Source organism: Hyaena hyaena, unplaced genomic scaffold (genome assembly GCF_003009895.1).
Source record: "Hyaena hyaena isolate Hyena2069 unplaced genomic scaffold, ASM300989v1 scaffold_187, whole genome shotgun sequence".
In the NCBI taxonomy this organism is placed as follows: Eukaryota; Metazoa; Chordata; class Mammalia; order Carnivora; family Hyaenidae; genus Hyaena; species Hyaena hyaena.
This window is the reverse complement of record NW_024080820.1, coordinates 2,315,047-2,338,272: the sequence shown is the minus strand read 5'-3', so window position 1 is coordinate 2,338,272 and position 23,226 is coordinate 2,315,047. Positions and strand designations below refer to the sequence as shown.

Here is a 23,226-nt window from a genome sequence, read left to right as displayed (position 1 = left end):
TCCCTCTGGGGTAAAGGTTTTCCACCTCATAAGCACCTCACCAACACCTGGTTTTCTGGTACAACTGCTCTGATCAGAATGTGTCAGGACCCAGGTGTAACAGGTAGTAATTGTCACAGGGGAAGCTAGACGTATTCTCAGTGAGCGAATGCCACTTGTGGCACAGTGGAAAGAACATTGGCTTTGAGGTAATGCAGACCTGATTTCTGCCCGTGCTACTCACTAGCTGTGTGATCCTGAACAAGCCACTTGGCCTCTTTGATCCTCCATTTCTCCATCTGTAAAATGGACACCATCACAATATCTTTCTCTTGGGTTATAGTGAAGGATCAGTGAGAGAGCTCCTACTGAGGACCCTGACGTGAGGCTGAGGCACATTGTGAACACTCATAGACATTAGTTCCTTTTCTTTCCCAGGAGTCGTCCACTGGATCAGGGCTAAGCATTACTAAAGGGTGTCTAGGTAAAGGTGAATACACTGATTCAAAGAGAAAAGGATGGAAGAAGGAAGGCTCAAGTACTAGAATATAGGGCATTCTGTTGGCAAAATATGAATTTCCAATTTAAAAAAATTTTTTTAGCATTTATTTATTTTTGAGAGAGAGAGCATGAGAAAGGGAGGCACAGAATCGGAAGCAGGCTCCAGGCTCTGAGCCGTCAGCACAGAGCCCAACACGGGGCTCGAACTCACAAACCACGAGATCATGACCTTAGCCAAAGGCGGTTGCTCGACTGACTGAGCCACCCAGGTGCCCTTGGACCTCTAATTTCAATACAGTTTTTTTTAGTCATTATACACAGGCCTCTGCTGAGCTCTATGAAGATAGTTGTTCAAGTTGTGGAAAATTCTGTCCTAGCTAAGGAAAATACAAATGGGGAAAAAAAGAATTAAGGCCATTTCCTAGTTTGTGGAAGCATTGTGAGATTACATTTATTAATAGCTTCATTTATGTTCACTTCAAATGGTAATTCATGAAAGTTCCAGCTTCTCTTTAAAAAGAGGTTTGTCTCCTATTACATAATTATGTCAAAGTAGATTAAAATATGTAAAAATAGGAAATGTTCTCTCTCAGCATACGTAGAAATGTCACATTAAGTATGGTGGAGCATCTGTCTCCCTCTTGGGAAAATGACACACAAGCCAACAACCAATCTTGAGAAGATGTTCGTGTTCTATTTTAATCGTACAAAGGATTTTGAAATCTATGTTATTAATCTCGTGGTTTCTTTAGATTTTTCCTTTTTCATTTTCCTCTGTGTGAAGGTTTCTGAAGTGATAGCCTGGGCTGTGTTCTTCCACAGAGTTGGTGTCACAGTCCATTGAACCAGTGAGGTGGTGACTTTTCCCCTCTTGAATCATAATCTGAGTCTCCGTGGGTTTTGAGAGGAGCAGACTATTAGGTGTGAGTCCTCATGTGATTGTGGGAGACCAGGACCTGAGTGCCGTGGCGTTTGGACACTCGCCGTCATGGCAGAAAAAAGACTGAGGGTGACTCAGGAGTTTGAAGCGAAGGAGCTGGTGGGATGACCTTGGGAGGCACCTCTTCTCCCTGTTGCTCTGGAGTCCACGAGGACATGGGTCTGAAGCAAAGTGCAGCGGCGCTAGAATCCTGGAAGAGTAAAACTAAAACAGGCCGCCATGTCGGTGAGGCTGTTCAGCTGTGCCGGTAGTTCCTTTTCCTGGATTTCTTTCTGATTTGGACTTTTTTTTTTTTCTTCTAGGATTGAGAGAGTGAGCAGGGGAGGGTCAGAGAGAGAGGGAGTGACAGACTCTGAAACAGGCTCCGGGCTCTGAGCTGGCAGTCAGCACGGAGCCCGACGTGGGGCTCGAACCCACAAACTGCGAGATCATGACCTGAGCGAAAGTCAGACGCCTAACCGACTAAGCCACCCAGGCGCCCCCTGATTTGGACTTTTATTTCCTGTCCTATGAATTTAGATATGTTGTAATGTGGCCTTATTTATTTATTTATTATTGCTTTTTAATGTTTATTTATTTGGAGAAAGAGAGGTGGGGAATGGGGAGAGAGAGAAAGGGAGACATAGAATCCGGATCAGGCTCCAGGCTCTGAGCTGTCAGCACAGAGCCTGACACAGGGCTCAAGCCCACGAACCATGAGATTATAACCTGAACCGAAGCTGGTCATTCAACCGACTGAGCCACTGAGGTGCCCCATGCCACATGGCCTCTCTTATTAATCGGCTACTTTCCTTCGTCATCATATTATGTCGATTTTTCTTCTTTCTTTGTAAGCACCAGAAGGTCTCCTTAGATTTTTTTTTTTTTTTTTTTTTTTTAATTAAGGCTGAGAGCTTCCTATCTACTTTAAGGACTTTAATGGGCTCTGAGAGGCACCAGGCTGATGGAAACCTGTATTCATTTCCCTGTTGCTCAGATAGTCACTGGCGTGTGTAGACTGGTTTGCCAGTTTTCTAACATGCGGGCAGGCCTCCAACCTGGGAAATCTGGGCTGGCCGCAGAGGCTGGAGTTCGTCTTGCCACTGGAGGTGGCACGTCTCCAGACCGTGAACTGACCCATCCCTGTTGTCCGTTGGCAGTTCGGAAACACGTGCTACTGTAACTCCGTGCTCCAGGCATTGTACTTCTGCCGGCCGTTCCGGGAGAATGTGTTGGCATACAAGGCCCAGCAAAAAAAGAAGGAAAACTTACTGACGTGCCTGGCAGACCTTTTCCACAGCATTGCCACGCAGAAGAAGAAGGTTGGCGTGATCCCACCAAAGAAGTTCATTTCGAGGCTGAGAAAAGAGAATGGTGAGTGATGTGTTTGAAGGTCCGGAATAAGGAGAATCCACAGTTCTGTGGATCCTCAAAATGCATCTGCCCTCTTCCTTTTTTTCATGGGAAAATGGTCTGGCCAGCTAACCGTAAAGGCAGATATGATTCTCCTTTTCCACCACATGAACATCAAACAAAACTGGATAAAATATATGCTTACTAATTCAGATTTATCGCTTCATTTTGGAGTGGTCTTTTTATTTGCCGTGCGTGCATCAGGAAGGGCTTATTCTGGGTTATCATCGAGGTAAGAGAAAAATTGCCCAAGGCAGCCTTCTAGGCCGGGACACTGATTGGAATAAATGGGTTGATGGAATAATTGAAGAAAATAGTACTCTTATATGCTTGCCCCAAGTGATTAAAGTAGATGTGTATTATCTAACCAGAGACTCTGCTCTTTTAAAAATAATACCCCTGACTTTTATTTGCCTAAAACAATTGAAGGATATTAAATTGATATCGTTATACTATAAAAATGCCCTGCTGTCACCTTTTTTTTGTGTGTTTTTTTGCGGGAGAGGTGGTGGTGGGGACTAATTTATTCAAGAAGAAGAATTGGCGTTGGTAATTTCTACAACTAGAAAGAGTGGATATGGCAACTTGTGTTTATCCCAGATTTCAGCCTTATTCCAGCAGACTTGCACAGTTAATCAGATGTTTGTTTTAGGAAGTCTCATTTAATTTGATTGCTGTCTTTTAAAGTTGTTGTAGTTTATATGTACCAGAATAAAAATAATCTGAGCAGGAAGCAGAGCACTCCCAAGTCTCATTGCGAATGTGATTAATAATGAAGTGTCACAGCTGCTTTCGTCTCTTGGTTGTCCCTGTGACAGGGAGCAGTGGTAGGCTTCTGGAATCATTTGTCTTTGGTTTCAGAACACTATCAGATAGATACATACATCCCTCATCTGCCATATGTGTTTCATTTAAGCTGCTTCCAGTCTGTTTCAGGGTGTAAGATGATCTTTGGGGAGAGACCCCTGTTGCTCTAGATAAATTGCAAAATGAATAATTGATCGTTGGTGGTCACATCATATTAAACATTGATGTTTTATCAGGGAACTTCTCAAATAATTTCTTGGGTTTTTTTTTTTTTTTGTAGAACAAATAAAAACTTCGGTAGCTTTTTATATACAGGATGACTTTAGGGAGATAGGGGAAATTTAGTTCTTGGTGGCAAGAAAATGAAAATGAACAAAAATTCTTTTAAAATTTACCCATTAAAGTTGCACGGTAGAGATGAATATACGTGATACCTGTCCACTTGACATTTCAATGTAGAAATTGAAGTGTGGCATGTAAAGTTGAGCATTTTGTTTGCTTTTCAAGAACCAGAGATTGAAATAATGACCTTCTCTTTTCCAGATCTCTTTGATAACTACATGCAGCAGGATGCTCACGAATTTTTAAATTATTTGCTAAACACTATTGCGGACATCCTGCAGGAAGAGAAGAAACAGGAGAAACAAAACGGGAAATTAAAAAATGGCAACATGAACGAGCCTGCAGAGAATAATAAACCAGAACTCACCTGGGTCCATGAGATTTTTCAGGGAACACTCACCAATGAAACTCGATGCTTGAACTGTGAAACTGTGAGCATTGCGGGGGCTTTTCATGTGATTTGCTCGTGCGTATCTGTACAGGCTGTGTTGTGCGTGAGTGCATTGTGGTATACAGTGCCTGGCGGTTGTCTTTGATACACGCAGACAGTTCTATTTGTGTATATGAGCAAACTTTTGGAAGCATGTCTCCATCCAAGATGTCGCAGCTGGCTAAAGTAGACTGATGAGGGAAAAATCTCAAAAATCGGATTTCTTTGGATCACGGGCAGAATTTAGGGTGCACATATTGAACTGTTAAACTAGCCCTCTGCCAGTTACCTTGAAAAGATTTTGCTCATGCGGAGATCATGTGAGACTTAGAACAGACCATCCCTCCCACTTAAAGGGGATCATCTGTGGGATGGTGAACTTGTCGTTGGAAGTCGGGCTTGGCTTCCGATCCTGCCGCAGTTAGCTGCGTGTTTTTAGGGTGCTGTTGCAAGGGCCGGGTGGGCTCATCTGTCCAGATCAGTCTGGTACATGGTGGGTACTTCCTGTTAGTTGAATTTGCAGACATGGTCTCTGGAGTAGGACGCAGGACGTCACATATGAATGGCCTCATAGTTTGGAAGCAAAAAGCCCAGCTACAGAGCTGGGCTGCTGAGTTTGTATACTGGTTCCACCATTCCTTAGTTATGGGACCCTGGGCCTATTATTCAACCTCTCTGTGTTCACTCTCCTCATCTGTAAATTGGGGACAGTGAGAGCACCTGTGTCATGGAATTGCTTGGGAGGATGAAATGAGTTAACAGTTGGAAAGCACATAGGGCTGTGCTTGGCATGTAGCAAATATGTAACAAATGTCAGCTGTTGTTATTTACTGTAACTACCAACAACGTAGAAAGCCTCTGAGTTCACTAGGAGTTTCTTCACATCATATGAAGAATGGGATTGTGCATTTTCTGGAGAGAGTTCCATTAGTTTTTGCAAAGGGACTGGGACCCAGAAATGGTTAAGAAATGTAGATTTAAGTGGGAGGTTCTTTGTTTTTTTGGCAGTATTTCTTCTGTCCTTTTAAACAACTTTTGAATCAACATTCTGATCTGTTCATTGTAGAAACAACTAGATAAGCCTAGCTAAGCTAAAAGAGAAGAGAGACTAAAAGGTACCAGTGATCTCCCCACCCAGAGATGATAAATTTGTAACATTTTCTAAAAATTGTGATCACATTTGCCCAGACAGAGCCACTTGAACATTTTGAGATCTATCTTGCCAAAACATTTTCTACACATACTTTTCTATCTAGAGATCTTTCCTCCCTCCCTTTCTCCTTCTGTCCCTTTATATTTTATATTCCAGTACAATCTAAATGAATACGGAAGTAGAATAGTAGAGTAAATCCCACATGGGTATTACTATGATTGTTAACACATCAGCCCGTCTTGATCATTTCTTGTTTCATGCCTCCCCTTCTCCCGACCCTTGCCAAACTGGTCATTTTAAGGCAAATCTCAGATAACATAGCATTTCCTTTGAAGCTCCTTTATCACTTTGTTACAGATCTCTAAAAGACAAGAAAAAAAATTTTTTAAACAAAAGTACAATACTATTAATACACCTAAAAATAATTTTTTAAATCATTATTAGTGTTCAGGTTTCTCAGACTATGTCTTTTTTTGTCTTTTTTTTTTTTTTTTTTAAGCGGTTGGTTAATTCACATCAGGATCCAAACGTCCACACACTGCATTTAGCCAGTATGTGTCTCCATCTATAAGTTACTACCCACTGCTCCCCTTCCTTCCTCTTTTCCTTGCAATTTCATTGTTGAATAAATCAGGTTTGTCTTGTAGAATTTCCCACATTCCGGAAGCGTCCTGGGGTGTTAACAGGTACGGAAAAACGGCAGTATGTTTCTACCATTCTATTCTTTGTTCTTATTTAACCCTCCTATTTTAGATTCTTTTTCTTTCTTCCCTTCTTTTATATCAATTCATTCCCCCCCCCCCCCCCGGGTCTATTGTATTGTTAGCTTCAAATTCTCTTAGAGGTTACTCTAGACTCTGCAATATACATCTTTGTCTTAATTTTTTATCACTTTCCCAACATGGCTGTAACCTTTGGAATACTTCATCTCCTTTTCCTTCTTTTGTGTTACTGTTTTTGGATGAACTCATGAATTTTAACATTTTACGTATTTTAATCCTTTGCAGATTTTTATTCTTCTTGATAGTGAATGTATTTTTAGAATACCTTCATCTACTTTTAAGCATCAAAATTAGAGATATATTGTAAATATTATAGTTTGCAGATGTATAGTCGTTTTTTCCCTTTCTTCCCTCTTTTTCATAAGGGAGTATCCCTTGGCACCATCCTCACCTTATCTTGTGTATCTGTTCTGTCATCAGATTGTCTGTTGTATCTCTCTTTTTTTTCTTAAAATTTTTTTAAGTTTGTTTATTCTGAGAGAGAGCGCACGTGAGCAGGGGAGGGGCAGAGAGAGAGGGAGAGAGAATCCCAAGCAGGCTCTGTACTGTCAGCACAGAGCCTGACGTGCTCAATCTCAAACTGCATGATCATGACGTGCACCCAAATCAAGAGTCAGATGCATACCCACTGAGCCAGCCAGATATCCCTGTTGTATCTCTTTTTATTTTTTATTTTTGTTAAATTTTTAAAAATGTTTATTTATCATTATTTTTTTAATGTTTATTTTTGAAAGAGAAAGAGGTGCAGAAAGAAAGGAGGACAGCAGTCTCTGTGCTGACAGTAGAGAGCCCGGTGCGGGACTCGAACTCACGAACTCTGAGACCATGCCCTGTGTCAAATGAGACACTTAACTGACTGAGCCACCCAGGAGCCCCAAAATGTGTATTTATTTTTGAGAGAGAGAGTGAGAGAGAGCGAGCGAGCCCGGGAGGGGTAGAAAGAGAGGGAGACACAGAATCCGAAGTAGGCTCCAGGCTCTGAGCTGTCAGCACAGAGCCCGACGCGAGGCTCAAATCCAGGCACTGTGAGATCATGGCCTGAGGCAAAGTCAGACCAGGCCTGTACCACCAGGCACCCCCCTTTTTAATTCTCTACTTTTCTCAGCCCCCACAGTCATACCCTGGCTCAGGCCCCCTTCAGGTCTTGACAGGTGACAGGAGGTATCCGTTAAATTGCAGTAACTTCCTATTGGGATTTTCTGCCTTTTCTCTTGCCTCCTGCATGTTAATGTCCTGCCAGTGTATAGCAGTGTATCAGTTCTTTGAGTGTTTGGTACAACTTGCAATTTATTTTTGCAACCCTGAAATGTATCATTCCGTTTGGCTTTTTTTTTTTATCTTGATATGATTGAAATCATATAATATGTATTCTTTTTGGACTATTTTTTGGTTTTGCTTTTTTGTTCAGTATCCCTAGTAAGATTCTTTTGTGTTATTGCAGGATTCTTTAGTTCATTCATTTTCATCACCATGTAGTATTCATTCCATTGCATGAATATACCACACACATACTTTACAAATTCATTTATTTCACTGTGATGGATATTTGGTTGTTTCCAATTTGGAGCAAATCTGAGCAATGCTGCTATGAACCTTGCAGTACCTATAATCTAATATAGGTAAATCTCTCCCCCCCCCCCATGTCTCTCTCTCTCTCTCTCTCTCCCTCCCTCTCTCTCTCTCTCTCTAAATATGGTATGCCTATCAGAAGATGTGAAACCCCCAAAGAGGTTGTATGTTTTACATATCCAGTATATGACCATTCTCCTTTTTCCACGTTCTTGTCTATACCTACTATCCTTAGATGGCTTCACTTTGGATAATATGTGGCTATGTAGCTGAATATTCTTTTATTCAGTAAATTACCCCCACCCCGCCTCCTATCTGCTACGTAAAGGCACAGATCCTTAGGATACAGTGAGAGCCTTGCCTTTCTGGAACTTTCAGCATGGAAGATGGGCATTAATAAATAAGTAATTAATTAGTTTTGTAATTAAGAGTTTAAAATGCTGTGAAGGAGAAGCACCAGAGTACTGTGAATATATGACAGGTGAACCAGAACAGTGGGGCATCACACTTCTCCATTTAGCCAAGAAACCTGCTGCAGACGGTGCAGCTGGTCTGGTCCTTTGGGTTATCTTTGAAATTAACACGGTTACTAAATCTATCTTGTGGAAAACTAAGTCAGAGTTTTCAGGAAGGCTCAGACGATAGGCTTAGTCACATTTGTAGTTTCTTTTTTTGTCTATGAGCAGGTTATTCGATCCCAGCAAATGCAGATATCGCCCCCTTAGATATTTGTGTATCAGTACCTGTCACCTAGCCTGTTACTTCCTGGGGGGTTACTGTGCCCAGAGATTCCCTTCAAAACTTTTGGGTGAGACCCTAGTTTGTTATAATGGGATTCTAATCATTATGCAGTCATTATACTTGGATTGTGGAAGTGAATGTGTGAGTGTATCCTTTCGTTTTGTTTTTGTGCGAGTGTGTCCTTATGGAGGATGGCACTCTGAAAAACCTGTATATTTTATTTCCTAAAGTGATTCGATTTTGAGGCAAGAGTTTTCTCTGGAGTTCCTTAGGTAATCACCTTCGTTTCATAGATTGGTTAACTGGATGGGATCCTAAGAGTCATCTAATCCTTCCCTACCAGGGCCCGGGTCCCTTCTGTGACATCCTAGCCAGTTGGTCACCAGCATCTGTTTGGCCTCTGTCCAGAGATGGGGAACTCAATCTCCCCAGGCAATGCACTCCATTTTTAGAAAGCTCTAACTGTTAGAAAAGCCCTCTACTTTCTAAGAAAATACATAGCCTGCGGGCTTTTTTGGTTGTTGTTGCTGTAAGATGTCGAGGACTTAGTGTAAAAGAAGTAACATTTAAGTTTTCCTTCGCTGGATGAGAAATATGGGGCCCCTTTGAGTAAGGTCCTCTGCCCAAGGCAAGCAGCCCTTTTAGATGGTGTTTAAGTCGCATTGGTGATATCTCACAGAGGGATTAAACTGCACTAGAGCCAGAGCAGCAAATTAGCCCCTGGGGAAGTGGGGGGTGGGGGGGGGGGGGAGGGCTAGGAGCCTTGCCTTTGTAGCCACCTCAGCCAATTGTGCAAAATTCTTTGTGCGGCTTTCATGCTTTCAGAAAACAATGATTTTTTCCCCCTTGGTCTTACCCTTTGTAAATGTTGCTTGTGATTGCAGTGCAAATGTCAACTGAGAGATTTATGGAGACAAATGGTTTCACTCTGCGATAGTTGTGGAGAAACTATTTTAAGGGGGTAATTCAGTGCAGACTTGCCCAGATAACCTTGATCGAGGCACTTCAGAATTGCTGCATGGGGATTTTCCAGCCCAGTCTCTGGGCTCCTTTGGTTGTCCTTTGCTTGGTTTATAAGATTTGCTGGGCCATTTGGAGCTTAATTTTGTTGTTGTTAATTTCCCCCCTTTCCATTTACTGAGTTTTTGCTTTGCAAACTTGTGGTTTTTAGTGCTTCTCGGGGGCTTTAAGGCACATTTGTATCTGTCACTGGAGCCAAAAGGGTGTCTGAAGAACTGCTTTATTAAGTACCAGTTGTATGGCTCCTCCTTGCTTCATTTGCAGAGGTTAAAACTGATTCAGTAGAGCTTCTGAGCTCTTCTGTAAGAAGAGGAGGGGGGAAATGGGTGATGCACCCAGGTGAGATCACTCAGTGGTGATTCTGAGCCCCTCGGGTGGGCTGTTGTTCCCACTTTTCCTAAGCCCAGTGCTTTGGCACTGCTCTCAGCTAGCACATTTTCAGTTCCTGGCTGATCAGCGTCGAATAACCACCTGGTCACCTTTTCAACCAAACCAAGGAAAGGAGTCTGGGGATTTAAGCACATTTGAATAGGATGTCCATTACTTAGGGCCCTTGGAAAGCTCCTGGTTTATATGTATATATGTATATATTATATATTAATTTGTTCTATGAATTGATTTGTAACCTACTAAAAAGAAGAGCAGGCAGGGTCACTTAATGTTCCCAGATACCTTTTCAACTAGTCTTTGGGGAACTCCATGCCCAGAACTGGGGGAGAAGAAAGGAGAATAAGATGTAGCCTGTGCTTGCTGAGAGTATTGGAGTCTTCGTGACATACATGTTTCCTTGGAGACAAGCTGTATTTTCACTTAGACCAGAATGAGATCCTTGTGTGTGGGAAGAAAATGGTTTCATTATCTGGCAGCTTTCTGGGAAGATAGAAAGGAAAAACAAAATTGCTTGATCACCCATTGCTTTTGACTGTATCAGTCTGAGTCGGGGAAGAATCCTGATGGAAGGGTTTAGAGGCATTTTTCATACTACCCCCGCGGGGTCAATCTACCTGAGCACTGCTTTCTCACACTATAAATTCTGGAAGCAGTTTACACTGGGAATTGGGAAAGTTACAGTAACTTTTTTAATTTCATTATTTAGGTTTGTACCTCTATCCCCTCCCTAAAATAATTAAGTAAAGATTTGCATCCAGTAGGAGATCATGTTTCTTTGTTTTTGCCCCCTTCAAGTAGAAGCTTTCTTAGAACCTGATCCTCTCTCTGTCAATTATGTATGTTTTCAGTTGGCTATAATCCTTTTATTTTCTCCCAGACAAGGACCATTTAGGTTTAAAAAGTTTTACTAGTTAGAAAAATGCAATACCTATGGATTATTTCTTCACAAATCAGACACCTGAACATATAAAATGAAAATCATTTGTAATTCTGTTTTCCAGATGCCACTGTCGGCATTTAGGTATCTTTCCATTTGTTCAGTCAACTATTCATTCATTTAGTAAATGTTTATTGAGTACCTACTAAACGCTGGAAAGTATTTTAAGTGCAAGGGATATAGCATTTAAAACAAACATAAAAGGTAGTCCTTGCTCTTTTGTTTACTTAGATGCACATTTAAACCTATACATGTCTCTTTAAGTACTGCTTTAGCTATATCCCACAAATTGGGATTTTTCTTTGTTATTCAAAATATTTTCTAGTTTCTCTTGTGCTTTTTTCCCTTTGATCCATTTATTACTTAGAAGTATGCTGATTAACTTGCAGTTATTTAGGATTTTCCTAGACACCTTAATTTTACTGATTTCAAATTAAATCTCTATGGTTAACAGGAAGATAGCCTGGATTATTGCAGTCTTTTAAAATTTAGTGTGACATGTTTGTAGCCTAACACATGGTCTACCCTGGTAAATGTACTAAAAAACTAGGTCTCTCAACCTGGAACTGTTAATATTTAAAGTCAGGTGAATGTTTGGGTGCTATGCTGTGTATCATGGATGGTTAACAGCATCTCTGGCTTCCACCTGCCAGATGCCAGTAGCATTCCCCGATATGTGGCAGTGGAAATGTGTCCAGATGCTGCCACATGTCCCTTGGAAAGAAAAGTTTCCCTTGCTGAGAACCACTGGGTTGAACAGAATATATATTTTGCAGTTATTGGATACATTATTCGAACAATAGAGTTCTTCAGGTTTTCTATGTTTTTCTTGATTTTTTCCCCCTAATCTTTCTATCAGTTGCTGAGAAAGAAGTTTAAAATACCTATGATGATGGGGTTATTTTATGTCTTCCTCTAATTCTGTCAGTTTTTCCTTCATAAATCTTTTACTTTTTAAAAAACAACTTTATTGAGGTATAACTTGTATCCCATAAAGTTCGTCCTTTCAGTAATTTTTAAAGTAATTTGGTAAGTTGTGCAGCTATCACCATAATCCAGCTTTTTTTTAAAAATTTTTTTAATGTTTTATTTATTTCTGAGAGAAAGAGAGAGAGAGAGAGAGAGAGACAGCGTGAACAGGGGAGGGTCAGAGAGAGAGAGGGAGATACAGAATGTGAAACAGGCCCCAGGCTCTGAGCTGGCTGTCAGCACAGAGCCCTATTCAGGGCTGGAACCCACGAACCGTGAGATCATGACCTGAGCCGAAGTCGGACACTTAACTGACTGAGCCACCCAGGTGCCCCACCATAATCCAGCTTTAAAACATTTCTGTCACACCAGTAAGATCCCTTGTGTTCCCAGCAATTAATCTCTGTTGCAAGCCCCAGGCCACCACTAATGTCTAATGCAAATTATTGGAATGGGTGGGTTTGGGGCTCCCAATTTATTATTTATTTTCCATTTATTTCCCCTCAGTTTTTTATTTTTTTGTTCCTCCTCTGCTTTTTTAAAAATTATTTTAATCTATGTATATGTTGAATAGATGTACATGTACATACGCTTATATGAACAATTCCATTTTAGTTTTCCTCTCAGTATGTACTTGTGTGTGTATTGGTTGTTTCTTTAGACATGACGGTATATGTTCTTTACTTTTCACAGTCCGCTTACAGTTCCTAATGTCACTGTGCACATAAAACATAGAAAGCTTATAATTTACAGGTGCATATTCCTTCTGCCTGCCCCTACCTTACCTTGTCCTTATGCCGTAGTTGTTGTATGTTTTACATTTATGAACATTATACACCCCACAGGGCAATGTCAAAATTACTATTTTTTTTTTAATGTTTATTTATTTTTGAGAGAGAGAAAGGAAGAGAGAGAGGAAGCGGGGGAGGGGCAGAGAGAAGGAGACAGAAGATCTGAAGCGGGCTCTGCGCTGAGAGCAGAGAGCCCGATATGGGGCTTGAACTCATGAACTATGAGATCACGACCTGAGCTTCACTGAATGAGCCACCCAGGCACTCCCAAAATTACTATTCTTGATGCTCTTCATTCTTTTCTTGAGGATCTGGTTTTCCATCTGGTATCATTTCCTTTCATCTTGAAGAACTTCCTTTAACCTTTTTTTTTTTGCAGTGCAGGTCTGTTAATGATTCTCCTTATTTTGCCTTCATTCTTCAAGGATCTGTTTTTGGACTTTAAGAGGTCTGCATTGACAGTTTTTTTCTTTTAGCACGTTAAAGATGTTGTTCCGCTCTCTCTGGCCTCCATAATTTCTGGTGAGAGATCAGCTTCCAATTGCATCATTCTTTCGTAATGTGTCGTTTTTCTCTAGATGTTTTTAAGATTTGCTTTTTACCTTTGGCTTGTACCAGTTTGATTGTGATGTGCCTGGGCTGGCCTTCTTTGCATTTATCCTACTTGGTCTTTGTTGAGCATCTTGATTCTATAAATGTATGTCTTTTACCAAATTAGGAAATATTCAGCCATTATTTTTTAAATAGCTTTTATGCCCTATTCTCTCTTCCTCCCTTATGGGACTCCAATTATATGTATGCTATTTTCTGACAGTTCTCTGAGTGTTCATTTTTATTTCATTCTTTTTTTTTTTCTTTATTCTTCTCATTGGACAATTTTCTACTGATCTGTCTTCAAGTCCACTTTTTCTTTTCTGCTGTCATCTCCAGTTCATTGTTAGGTTGATCTGGCATATTACTTTTTCATTTCTGGAATTTCCATTTGATTCTTTTTTTATTTTTTTTTCTCTGCTGAGATTTCTTGGTTTTTGGTTCATTGTGAGTATATTTTACTTTACTGAGGATAGTTATAAGAGCTTCTTAAAAATTCTTATCTGCTTAAAAAAAATTCTCATCTGTTAATTTTAATATCTGCGTCATCTAAGGATTGGTGTTAGTTGTCTTAAGAAGGTCTCCCATTTTCCTGGGTCTTCACACCCATTGTAGGTTTGAATAATATCTAGGACATTGCGGATGTAAAATTTGAGAGTCTCTGGATTCTGTTACCTTCTTCAGTGATTATTGTGTTTCTTGAACATCAGCAGTCAGCCAGAGGTGAGGGCAGACAGAGGCGGGGATAACCTCTCAGACTTCTTCCCTTCTTGCTAGTAGATGTGGCTTCCCAAATTGATTTTCTGGTTCCAAAACCAAACAGACTGCATTATGTTCCCCAGAAAGAAGCTGTGGAACCATAAAGTTATTCTGTACAACTGTCCTCCAGGTGTGGACTCCCCATCTGCCTGTTTGTGTTTATTCTCTTAACACTTTCTGGTAGCTTCTTTTATTTATGGTTATCTGAATTTTATAGTTTTCTGGAGGAGTGTTGAAATGGTAAGATTTTAGTCATTACTAGAGCCAGTCCTGAACTTCCATTTGAGTAAACGAGAGTCAGACAATAAAAAAATTAAAAAAAAAAACAAAAACAAATAAAGCATATATAAATGTGAAGGAGTCGTATCGATTATCTATTGCTTTGTTACAAGCCACCCCCAAACTGAAACTTAAATCAGCTATTGTTTATAAAAATCATTCAACTTTGGGTTGGCGGAGGGTCACCTGATCTAGGCTAGACCTGGGTGAACTTGTGTGTTTCTGCTTCAGCTGACTCACTTGTGTATCTACAGGCCATATGCATTTTGTTCTAGACGGCTCTTGTCTGGGGCATCTTAGTGAGAACAGCTTTCCTCCATGGGCCTCTCGTCTTCCTAGGAATGGTGGGCTAGCCTGGTGGGCTAGCCTGGGCTTATCTTTCTTATGGTGTTGACAGAAATGCAAGAGAGCAAATGTCATAAGTACTTGAAGCTTCTGCTTATAACATGTCCTGTAACATCCCACTGGCCAAAGCAGGTCATGTGGCTGAGCTCAGAATCAAGGATAGGGGATCTTATCTCTTGTTGGGAGGATCTGTAAAGCCATGTGGTAAAGAAGCCAGTATAGGCAGTGGTGGAGATCTGGGGCTTTTCATGCATCCCACCATAGCAGTAACAGTTAGTGCCACTACAAAAGAGGCAGAATGATGTAGTATGTGTATATGTAGAAGAGCATGTGTATGTGTGTAAATGGATATGTGCCTTTTTTATACAAAATTGGAATTAGCTTATATATATGGTAGTACAGCCTACTTACTCATTGAATGTGGCGCCCACCATGCAGAAACCTTTTCCAGCTCTTAGACCATGTTAGGCCAGTTACAGTTTTTATACCCCTCTCTGATGTAGCGACTGTTTACTTTTTTTTTAAGTTTATTTATTTATTTTGAGAGAGAAGGAGCATAAGCCGGGGAGGGGCAGAGAGAGAGAGAGAGAGAGAGAGAGACATAGAGAGAGAGACAGAGAATCCTAAGCAGGTTCCGTGCTGTCAGTGTAGAGCCTGACATGGGGTTTGAACTCCTGAATGTGAGATCATGACCTGAGCTAAAATCAGGAGTTTGACACTTAACCAACTAAGCTACCCAGGTGCCCCGACTGTTTTACTTTGGAAAGCACTTAACATGTATTATTTTATCCTTACAACAGCCTTATTAAATTAATGCTCTTACTGTCCCCACTTTACAGATGAGGACTGAGGTACACCAAGGCTGAGTGGCCATAAGTCATCCACTGCATAGTGGCATGGCACAGTGGAACTTTCCAGTTCCATAGCCTGTCTCAATACCCTTCCTTGTATATACTAATGAAAGTATAAAAGATTGGGTCCACATTTTGAGTATTTCTTTAGATAATGGCCTAGCAGTAGAATATTGGGCCATAGGGTAGTTGTCATACTTAAAGGTGTGTTTTCTCATTTTGCTGCCAGTTGACTGAACACTTCAAGGTTGTTGCTGAACTAGTTTGTCCCTCTCACCGCAAGAGAGGGAAACGCCAGGCTTGCCAGTGAACTGCTGGAGTGCAAGCACTTGCTCCGTGAACTAGTATAGGTCTGAGCGCCAGGATTCCAGTGGTGTGAACTGCTGGGGCTGAGGGACAGCTGGGCCAGGGAGCCCGCTCCTTTGAGCAGTCCACAGCGGGGGGCCTGTGTGAGCCAGGGCCCCTGGCCAGCTCCAGGCTCAACTGTTAGCACACACGGCACAGGGCTCTGCAAACGATGGCCACGTCCCAAGCTAAGGGACAGGTGCCGGTGCTGGTTAGTGGGACTCTCCAGCCCGGCACACATTTGGCTCCCTGGCCCTGGACACAGTTTGGATGATGAGGTACAGGAGCAAATGATTTCAAGGGATTGGCAGTAAGTGTAGACAGCTTCACGAAGAGGTGACCATCTGAGCGGTGGGTTTCCAAAGTCTCCTGTCCTTTTACCATTTCCGTTTTTATCATTGTGCCAATCTGGGCTACGTGGGTGTTTATTTGATAACTCCCTACTTTGAAATGATGGGGAAAATCAATAGAGAGGAAGAGACATCTGGTTGAGTGTTAGTTATTAAAAGTTCTAGACCAGAGCTGGAACAGGAATATATATAATTCTCAATATAAATTGAGAATTGAGGATTTTTCTGTAGGTTGTCTTCAGGGTAGCTGGTTGCCAGCGAGTATAGAAAACCACACGTGACTATTTCTGCAGTCACGGGTTTTGGTTACGTAGGAGTGTTCAAAATTTTATTACTATATCTATTATGTATTTTAATACTTTTATTCTTTTTTCTTTGTCTTTTTTTTGCTTCAGGTTAGTAGCAAAGATGAAGATTTTCTTGACCTCTCTGTTGACGTGGAGCAGAATACTTCTATTACCCACTGTCTGAGGTAACCTCATGAATTCTGAGTGTGATCTGAGCTTTGGATTCGGCTGGTAAATAAGTGTGTGTGGGGGGAGGATCCCTGTATTTCCTCAAGAGGTAATCTTCCTTTCTGTTAAACCCATATAATCCTATTATTTTCTGTTTCTTCTTTCCCAAGAGAGATTAAGAATAAGTATATGTGGTCTAGAGAAGGATCCTGCTGAGAAGAAAGAGGATCAAGTGGAAGTCATTAGTCATTAGGTTTAAAAATAAGTTTTCATTTTTAATACAGATGTGGGCTTTTGGCTTTCATCAGTTTTTCTCTCTCCCTCATCTTTGTCTCCTTGACGCACGCGATCACACAATTAATAAATGCTACACACGCCTACCATTACTCTTTTCTTTTTTTTTTTTTTTGTAAGCTAATATTAAAAATCATGTACTTTTGAGCGGAGACCCAGTGAGGGAACTGCCTCTCCCTCCATCTTTCGGCATTCTGTGGAGATCATTAAGGGAAAGGAGTTCTTCCTTACTAGGGATGAGAGCAGGTACGAATCTGGAACGCAGGAGCAACTCCTGTCCAGGATTCCATGCGTACTGTGTGTTGACTTGAATGTTGGAAGTGTGCCCAGAGTTGATATGGAGACACAGCTCCCTTTTTCCTCCTCCATCCCTTCCTCCCTAACCTGATTTCGTGAAGTTGTGAGGACTTAGCAGCAGCTCAGCCCTGCTGTAGACACTGGACACGGTAGAGCGAGCCGCAGACACGTTCTTGGCCCTCCCAGCCCTTACATCCTGGGGGGAAACCGCAGGCAACGATTGGTGCTTTGTGGCAAATTGAACAGGTCCAGAGAGTGCGTGGTCATGGTGGTGCCAGTGTAGATAGACCTCGTGGTCCGGGCAGGCCTCCCCGTTGCTTAGGAGCCCAGAGCTCTGAGACATTTTATAGTGTCAAACAAGGTACTGTTGATTGTTACCAATGGTGATTGGGTGACAAGCATGATTTCAGTTCACGTTACCTGGAACCTTTTTAGAAGGATAGTTTGAGGGGACCAGCTGTGGTGGTTGGCTGTTAGAAAGTCATCTCTTAGGGTGAAGGCAACAGCATCAATGTGGAGGAACTTCTTGGATCATCTGGGTTTTATGTGTTGTGTGAGTGCGTGGGGAGCTGACTGCTTTCCGGTCACCCAGCACTTCCTGTTGGTGGCACACCGGCCCTGTGTCCAAGTGCCTTAGGCCCAGATGTCTAGGACAAGTGTGTTAACTCTTATGTTTGCAAAGTGTCTTGTAGGCCAGGGTGGCCTCTTTCTTCCAAATGGTTCTGTTTAGAACATGGGTTCCTAATATTCCTGTGACAAGAAGCCACTTTTTATTTCCTCACAGTCTTCTGCTCACAGGGAGTGGGAAAAATTATGATTTTTCCAACTTCAGTTGCGGATGAAGGAATGGGAGGAAAGATATCACTTGCCCATTCCCCCCCTCCCCTTCTTTTTTTTTTTTTTTTTTTTTTTAACAAGTGGGCATTAGGGAGAATTTGGAGTTAGGTTGACTGCTTCCTCCCCCTTCTCGGAAATTCCTGGGCCGTTCAGAAGGGCAGATGGTGTTGGCTGTAGCTTTGAGATCTCAGTCAACCAGGTAGAGGAGGGCTAACTTGTCGGTTATAACTTTAGTCTTTGGGGAACCTTGTTATAAAGAAATGTAACCCGGATTTATGTTTCTATTATTATTATTTTATTGTTATTGTTATTATTATCATTATTTTGAGAAACATATATATGTCATGCATCCCTGAAGTAGAGGTTTTTGGAGATGTTAAAGCTGGGATGCCCAGGTATGAAATAGCTTCAGAACACCTTTTTAAACACTAGATTCACACCCATTAAACATTGGACTTTCTGGGCTGATATTTCTGAATTGCCTGCCCTGCCGCCATTTTACCTCATCCCTAAACTAGACCTTGACTGACTTACCCATACCTGCCCTCACATAGGCCTGACATCTCCCCTCTCCAATGGGAAGACAAGCCCCTTGCAGGCAACAGGTGGCGTTGCGCCCACCCTCACTCTCGCTAGAGTTCTGTGGTGAGAGTGGCAGCTTTCTAACCCATCCAGAGGCCTGAAGTGCCGGAGAAGAGGCCCTGGGGAATAAATGATGTGAACAGATCTATTAGCATTTTCTACCTGAGACCACAGGGAAGGAACAATTACCATCTTGATCTTTTGGGCCCCTTTCTTGGTTTAATTTGGTTTGCATTCTTAAAGATTTGTTTTTAAAATTAGAACTATGAATTTTCTTTTTATGTCTGCATGTCTTCTGATGTTTTAGCTTTCCTTCATTTTGATGGCCAAAGAAGAAAGTTGAAAATCAAGGTAAAATTGTAGGATTCTCTTTTAAAGTTTATTTATTTTTGAGAGAAAGAAAGAGCGTGAGTGGGGGAGGGGCAGAGAGCGAGGGGACCAGGGATCTGAAGCAGGCTCTGTGCTGACAGCGACGAACTCCACACGGGGCTTGAACCCAGGAGGAGCAAGATCATGACCTGATCCAAAGCCCGACGCTTAACCGACTAAACCACCCACGTGCTCCTGAAGTTGTAGGATTTGAATGTAATGCCTTTGCCACCTTCTTCTGGAGGGACATTAGGTGACCAATTAGTGTGTTTTCACTGCTTTTGTCACAGAGAAATGATGAAATAAATAGTGGTTCTATTCAGGGTACAGGCCTACAGAAGCCATTAAATCCTTACTGTAACTGACCTATAACCCGAATATTTCAAATGTCTGTTCCATGTCTTAGCCAGGCCTAACCATCGGTATCCTAAGTGAATATCAAGAAAATTTTTTCTTCTTTTGAAAAGTTCAGGGATGGCCTCAGGCAAGAGCTTCAAATACGTGAAGTTTATCTTAATTGCCCTTCTATGGCCTTTTGGGTCTTTTTTGCCTTTCACTTCAGTGCCCTAGTCTCTCCCTGTGGCTCCTTCACAGAAACCTTCTCTTCAAGTGGTCCTCTGTCTGAAACAACTTTTCCCGTCCCCTGGCCTCCTCTCCTATTAAATGTCCGTTCTTCCGGCACTGCCCAGGTCAGCTGGGAGGAAAGTAGCTTTTCATACTCCCGCAGCTCTTTAAAAATGTATCCTCTCTAGGGACGCCTGGGTGGCTCAGTCGGTTAAGCGTCCGACTTTGGCTCAGGTCACGATCTCACAGTTTGTGGGTTTGAGCCCCGCATTGGGCTCTGTACTGACAGCTCAGAGCCTGGAGCATGTTTCAGATTCTGTAACTCCCTCTCTCTCTGACCTTCCCCTGTTCATGCTGTCTCTATCTCTCTCTCAAAAATAAATAAAACATTTAAAAAAATTTTTTTAAATGTATCCTCTCTAAAACAAATTCCTTTTCTACTTCTTTTGAAAAACTTCTTTAATGTACTGAGCTCATATACATCCCTACTGCACATCCATTGCCACGTGCTTTTTTATTTGTTTCTCTGCTTTGTTTCTCTGACCTGTGGGGTTTTTATTGATATAAAGTGTTTTCTAATATTTGACCTCAGGGTGTTTCTTGTGGATTTATTTTCTCAGTCTTTAATACTCTTTTCAGTGGTTCTCAGACTTCGGCATATATGATAACCACCTTGGGGAGAGTTGGGAGAACTAGGGGCCTAGCCAGTATTCAACTTCAGTGAACCCAGGCCTCTCTCCCTCTTCTTTTTTTTTTTTTTCCTCCTCCTCTTCAGAGCCAGAGCCCAACAATGATTTATTTGTTTTGGGCACCATATTCTTTTTTTTTTTAAGTTCTTAATTTTTAATTCCAGTATAGCTCACATGCAGTATTATATCAGTTTTAGGTGTACAATGTAGTGATTCAGCAATTATACAACACCCAGGGCTTATCATAACATGCGCCCTCCTTAATCCCCATCACCTATTTCACCCATACCCCCACTCACCTCCGCAGTTTGTTCTCTGTAGTTAAATGTCTGTCTCTTTTTTTCTTCCTTTGTTTGTTTTGTTTGGGTGAAATCATATAATGTGTTTTGTTTGAGTGAAATCGTGATGTTTGTCTTTTTCTGACTTATTTTGCTTAGCATTATACTCTCTAGCTCCATCCATGTTGTTGCAAATGGCGAAATTTCATTCTTTTTTATGGCTGAAAAATATTTATGGTAGAAATACACACACACACACACACACACACACACACGCATCTTCTTTATCCATCCATCTATCATAGGACAGTTTTCCGGCTTCCATAGTTTGGCCCTGGCTGTATTCAACTTCAGTGAGCCTGGGCCACTATTTTGTTTGTTTATTTTTGAGAGAGAGACAGAGCATGAACAGGGGAGGGGCAGAGAGAGAGAGAGAGAGACACAGGATTCGAAGCAGGTTCCAGGCTTCTGAGCTGTCAGCACAGAGTCAGACATGGAGCTCTTGGGGCTCAAACTCATGGACCACGAGATTCTGACCTGAGCTGAAGCTGGATGCTCAACCGACTGAGCCACCCAGGTGCCCTGCGCCACTATTTTTAATTAATTTTCTAGGTGATTCTAATACTACCAGAATTTGATATCCGCTGCTCTAGATATGCTACTCAAGCAGTGGTCTGTGGGCTAGCACCATTGACCTCACCTGGGATCTCATTAGAACAGCATCTCAGGTCTCCCCCAAGAATGAATGAATGAACCAGAATCTGCATTTTGACAGGATCGCCATGTGATTCACATGTACGTTGAGGTATACAAAGCACTGAGAACAACGGCTCCCAGACTTTGAAGCATATTCTTCAAGGGAAATTTTAAGAATAATAATGCCTGGCTTCTATCACAAGAGATTCTGATGTAATTGGGTGGGGACTGGGGGAGGGATTAGGCATTGAGAGTGTTTTAAAAGCTCCCCAGGTGATGCTCATGGGCAGCCAGGAGAACTGCTGAGGCTGCTGCTGTCCACCCTAGAACGAAGTCTCCTGGCTGGCGTGCCCCAGGAAATAGGTTCCAGGTGTGACTCGATCCCCTTGGCTCCTGGGAGGTCGGACAGATCCTGGAGCCACACGGGTTTACTCTTCCACAGGGTAACCTTCTCTGTGTGGGTCACGACAGGACACTTGTCGGAAGTGTCGCTTGAGAATTTAAAAAAAAAAAAAATCTATTTCTGACCTATTGTGTGGAGTGGAAAAGTTAAGACTGTACTAAAAAATGTATCAAACATGGACATTACCTTGGACTCAATGGCTGTCTTTCCAACAGTCTTTTCACCCAGAAACATAGTCTTTCTTCAGTTTTTCAAGTTTCCTCGTACACATTTTTGTAGAGTTTTATAGTATTCTTTATAAAGACTTCCATTTCTTACTTGATTCATTTCCAAAGTGTATTTCTGAATGCTGTTTTATTGCTGTTGTAACTCTTTTTAAAGAAATACAGGGGTGCCTGAGTGGCTTAGTCAGTTAAGCGTCCGACTTCAGCTCAGGTCATGATCTCACGGTCTGTGGGTTTGACCCCTACGTCGGGGTCTGTGCTGACAGCTCAGAGCCTGGAGCCTGCTTCTGATTCTTTGTCTCCCTCTCTCTCTGCTCCCCCCCCCCCCATTCAGGCTCTGTTTCTCTCTATCTGAATAATAAATAAACATTAAAAAAAAGTACAGAATTTTGTGCTTTCTCCTAACCTCACCTCTGTGCTTTGGTCATTTTCCTGAGCATCAGAAAGGCCTCTCTACTCTCTCCCTCCTCTTTGACTTTCTCCTTGAAAGCTTTCCTCAACCTTTGCTACCTGCTTTTATTCCAACAACTGTACAGCCTCTAGTGCCAGACCCACTCTACTGCAATTTCTGCTGGGGCCAGCCCTTTCCCTGCCCTAGCCCCGTTCTCCCGTTCTCAGCTCGCAGGTGCTCTACAGGCACTCCCCTGTCTCGTGGCCGGGAGCCCCAGCCGGGGCGGGGTGGCAGTGAACCTTAAATCAGGTCTTTCAGTTCAGTACTAACTTCTGCTACATTTCCAGCTACGTGGGTCTGCAGTTACCTCAGAAAACTTTGAAAAAGAAGAGTAGAGGGTGTTTAATTCCTTACTCACTGCTGTGCTTGCCTTGGTTACTCTGGTTCTTGAGCTGGATAAAGAGCTGTATCTGTGGTAGACGTCCCAGGGACGTGAATCTGCACCATCACCCACCCGACCCTCCTCCCTGCTCCCCGGCCTCCCCAGGCCCCGTTGCGCCCCAATCCTGTGCAGGCCAAGAACGGATTTCACATCAGTTAATTCATTAAAGAGTTAGTCTGGGGTGCTGCGGTGGCTCCTTTCGTTAAGCATCAGACACTTGACTTTGGCTCAAGTCATGACCTTACGGTTTGTGAATTTGAGCCCCATGCTGGGCTCTGCGCTGACGGTGTAGAACCTGCTTGGGATCCTCTCTCCCTCTCTCTGCCCCTCCCCTGCTCATGCTCGCTCGCTCTCTCAAAATAAATAAATAAACTTGAAAAAATAAAATAAAAAAGAGTTAGCCTGTATACCTTCAGCTAAGTCTGAGTCTGTGTTACACACC

The 23,226-nt window shown here is 42.1% G+C and overlaps 1 protein-coding gene across 1 annotated transcript in view; it reads left to right on the top strand.

Moving 5' to 3' along the window:
• The window catches only part of USP46 (ubiquitin specific peptidase 46), a 59,433-nt gene that overhangs the window by 23,634 nt on the left and 12,573 nt on the right, over positions 1 to 23,226 (top strand). The window contains exons 3-5 of the mRNA XM_039241098.1: positions 2,560 to 2,773; positions 4,163 to 4,392; positions 16,659 to 16,735. Coding sequence (XP_039097029.1) covers positions 2,560 to 2,773; positions 4,163 to 4,392; positions 16,659 to 16,735 — 521 coding nt within the window. The remainder of the gene's footprint in view (positions 1 to 2,559; positions 2,774 to 4,162; positions 4,393 to 16,658; positions 16,736 to 23,226) is intronic.